The sequence below is a fragment of the Cladophialophora immunda genome (genome assembly GCF_000835495.1).
Source record: "Cladophialophora immunda strain CBS 83496 unplaced genomic scaffold supercont1.3, whole genome shotgun sequence".
NCBI classification, from domain to species: domain Eukaryota; kingdom Fungi; phylum Ascomycota; class Eurotiomycetes; order Chaetothyriales; family Herpotrichiellaceae; genus Cladophialophora; species Cladophialophora immunda.
The window spans coordinates 3595753-3599441 of record NW_015622543.1 but is presented as its reverse complement, the minus strand read 5'-3'; the positions used below and the strand labels follow the sequence as shown (position 1 = coordinate 3599441).

The 3689-nt window shown below is 54.8% G+C and overlaps 1 protein-coding gene across 1 annotated transcript; it reads right to left on the bottom strand.

The window, feature by feature from the left end:
- Positions 1 to 1675: 1675 nt before the first annotated feature.
- On the bottom strand, positions 1676 to 3402 carry PV07_05666 (uncharacterized protein). Its single transcript, XM_016392577.1, has one exon. It carries the CDS (start codon positions 3120 to 3122, stop codon positions 1875 to 1877), a length of 1248 nt encoding a protein of 415 aa, XP_016250096.1. The 5' UTR covers positions 3123 to 3402; the 3' UTR covers positions 1676 to 1874.
- Positions 3403 to 3689: the final 287 nt, after the last annotated feature.

Sequence of the window (3689 nt, the reverse complement as noted above, 5' to 3'; positions counted from 1 at the left end):
CAGCCCTGTTGGTCGAGAGTGGCGACGAGTTCTCTCGATTAGAGGCTCTGTCGATGGGACGGCCGGTGTCGACGTACCACGACAACCGAGCCGCAGCGAGCACATTTGAGCATTATGCGGAGGCCGGGTATGAGGTCCAGGGTGTCAGCAGCTTGAACACCCCGGGGTTTGTCAACATGACATTCAAACAGCCATATGGGGTCGTCGCGGCAATCATCCCCTGGAACGTTCCACTTGTCTTCTTTGCAAATAAGGTGGCCCCTGCGCTTGCGGCTGGCAACACTGTTGTTTTGAAGAGCAGCGAGAAAGCCCCATTGACGGTATGAAACCCCTCCACCCAATGTCTGTAATCGCCAGGCGAGGCGCAAGCATAGGAATTCAAATCCCTTAGTGAACACCTTGCTGACAATCACGTCTTTTCAGTCTGCCAAAGCTGCTACTCTGATCGAGAAAGCAGGGTTTCCGCCCGGAGTCATCAATGTTATATCCGGACACGGGCAGACATCAGGGGCCATATTATCGTCACACATGGACGTCCGAGCCCTCAGCTTCACCGGGTCGTGTCGAACAGGCCGCCTGATCCAGGCAGCGGCAGCAAAGTCCAACTTGAAGCACGTTGTTCTCGAGTTAGGAGGCAAGTCACCTGCCATCATATTCGACGATTGCGACCTCGAAGATGCTGTCAAGGAAACCAAGCATAGCATCCAGTACAACAGTGGCCAGGTGTGCATGGCCAACAGCAGAATTTATGTCCAAGACACGGTTGCCAATAGATTCGTCGAGGCATTCAAGGAGCAGTTTGCCAAAGTCTCAGCGGGAGATCCGTTGGACGCCAACACCAACCACGGTCCACAGGCCGATTCTGCGCAGTACGACACGGTGCAAAGATACATTGCGGCTGGAAAATCGTCTGGGACACTGGCCCTGGGTGGCACACCGGATGTGTCTGGTCTTTCAGAATCCGCTCAGCAAGGTTACTTTGTGCCACCGACCATCTTCCTACACACCCCGGAAGAGGCGGTGGTGATGAAAGAGGAGATCTTTGGACCTGTTGTGAACATCAACACCTTCAAGACTGAGGAAGAAGTGATTGCCAAAGCCAATGACAGCGAATTTGGGCTGTACGCCGCGGTATACACCAAGGATATCAACCGGGCCATGAGATTTGCCAAAGCCTTAGAAGCAGGCACAGTCGCCGTCAACTGCACCAGTCCAACGACTGCAAGAGACATGCCATTTGGTGGCTTCAAGAGCAGTGGCTCGGGTCGGGAGGGCTTCGGACACAGTCTGAACAATTTCCTAGAGACCAAAACCGTGCTGATCAAGGTCAAGTGATGCTGGTCTCGCCAACCTGTCCTTCCTGTTTTAGGCTGCAAGTTAGCTAGACATAGACGCTTTGCGGGCACTCAGCTAGATTCACAAAAAGGCTGTGAACGGAAGTCGTAGCACTCCAGGACGCTCAATACGCTCATTTCGTAGCCTCCGAGACGCGTCACATTGCGTTGGCTAAGGAACATTCCAATCCCCCCGACACCTTGAGATGAGTAGCGAGAAGGCCGCATAACTGCAAAGACACAGGGCGAATGGATGCACGCCTCGGGTCACCAAGTCCTCCACAGCGCCGCTACGGTGCGAATGATACTGGCAGCAAGACTGAAACCGGGACACGAAGGAAGAGAGGTTCACAAAAACTGAGGAAGCAGGATTCAGACTGTTATTGCTGGTATCTCTGGCGCTTTGCGCGACCAATGCCCATATCTTGGATATCGTAGCTCTCAGTCTTATATGATTGCTGGGAGAAGTCACCAGTGGGACAAAGGGAAGGTCGAGAGGTTTTTCCCTTCCATGGTAGATGGAGTCGAAAGATGAAAGTACTACTCGTACAATTCCGCGCTCTCTGTGGCTGTAACCAAATTTCTCCGCGAATCCCGCGCGCGTTGATGCCTGTCGAGTATATCCCGAAGTTGGGACTCCGCGCTTACTGCCCGATTGGGATGCCCATGAACCCAGGGCACAAAACTGTGTAACTCCATTCTAGGAATCAACGACTGTAATCTCTCCCGGAGGGTTGTAGGTGGAAGCGGACCAGGAGCAGCGGGCCCCTCGAATAGCCCGCTGTCGTCAAAGCTGTAAAGTGGATAGTGGCGGCCACCTTCGGAAACGACAGGAGGATCCGAGATTGTAACTGCATTTGCGCCGGCAGACAGATATGTTTCTGATACAACAGCATTGGTTGCTCTGGATGGCGTTTCTTCTACTTCATGCTCCGCTGAAGAGCTCTGAAGCAACCGGCGAGACGAGCGTGACAATCCAGGTAGCGCAAGGCGCTCATGATCTTCAACAACAGGCTGCACATCCGATAGAATCGCGGGCGCCGAAGCATGGCGCATGGAACCTGTTCCCGGCCTCGAGGGACCTGCCCCCGCGGTCTCGCTCCGCATGCGCCTGGTGCGTGGAACAGCTTGTAGTCTCTCAAGCAAGCCATAGGCGGCGGAGCCAGTGTGACTGCCGTCGACCAGGCTTGCATCTTCTCGGAGGATAACGACATCGTCAGCGGCGGCTGCCAGGCGCTCATTGCTTGCGCTTGCCTCAGCCACGGCCTGTAAAGGGCTGCTCATGGCCCTGATCTCGCCCTGGGGAGGCAAGTGGCTGTCGTGCTGATCTGCCAGCACCAGCCTGCTCCTCCCGAATATTTCGGATATCGCATTGATGTCTTCTTCGATGTCCTCTTCAATTGCCGCCAAGATCCCTCGAAAGCTAAACTCGTGGGCAGGGGGCAGCTCGTTATTCATGGTGCCCTGTTTGGACCGCGGCCTTGGTGGGCGGATCTGGAGGGAGGCATCGTCGGAGTGGACACGAACGAGGACGGGTTGAGAAGGGATAGTTGTAGTCGAGCTGCGACCCCCGACGGACGGGGTCTGGACATGCCTGGTTAGGCTTGAGCGAGATGCATTGAGCTGGTGGAAGTGCAGGGCGGTCGGTAGAGGAGAAACATTGCTGCGGTCACTTCGTAGGTAGCTCGAGGAGGGCGGGAGAGACCTTGATCCATGGTGTGGAGGAGTGGAAAGAAAAGCCCATTGCCCTCCAAAGCGGCCCGACGACGTGTCTGCTCGAGCATCCATGTTCCGGGATCTCAAGACAAACAACGCATCATCGCAATCATGGTGGTATGAGACAAAACCAACCTTCAGAGACGCAGCGCGGGCACAGAGTTCAGCAACGAGGAGGATGCTTGCTGACGGGGGACTAACATTGAGCTTTGCAACCCAAGGGCAAGGGATCGTGGCATGCAGGATATGGACTCGAGCCAACGATGAGACCACAGCCCAACTTCGTGCATGCCGAAAAGTCCAGGACAAGACAAAATATGGCGAAGGAGCAGCAAGGCGATGTGCAGGGCGGGAGGGTGTCGGCGAGTCTGGCGTGGCTGCGTTTCATTTGCCGGGACAAGAAATCGGTTTCCGGCAAACTGGCGTCCACCAACCCAAGAATCTTCGCCTTACCACTCGACTATTATTTTCTACGGGGTACCGAGTACTCATTCTGTATTGGTGATGGTTGTCACTTGTTGGATGCTCTGTTCCCTCCAACATCTGAATGTCTCCTACTCCTATACACCGATGTCTCTGAGAGCAATGACAATGGAGATGAGAAACCTATGCCCCGCCAGAGTCTCCCACTGACCGACT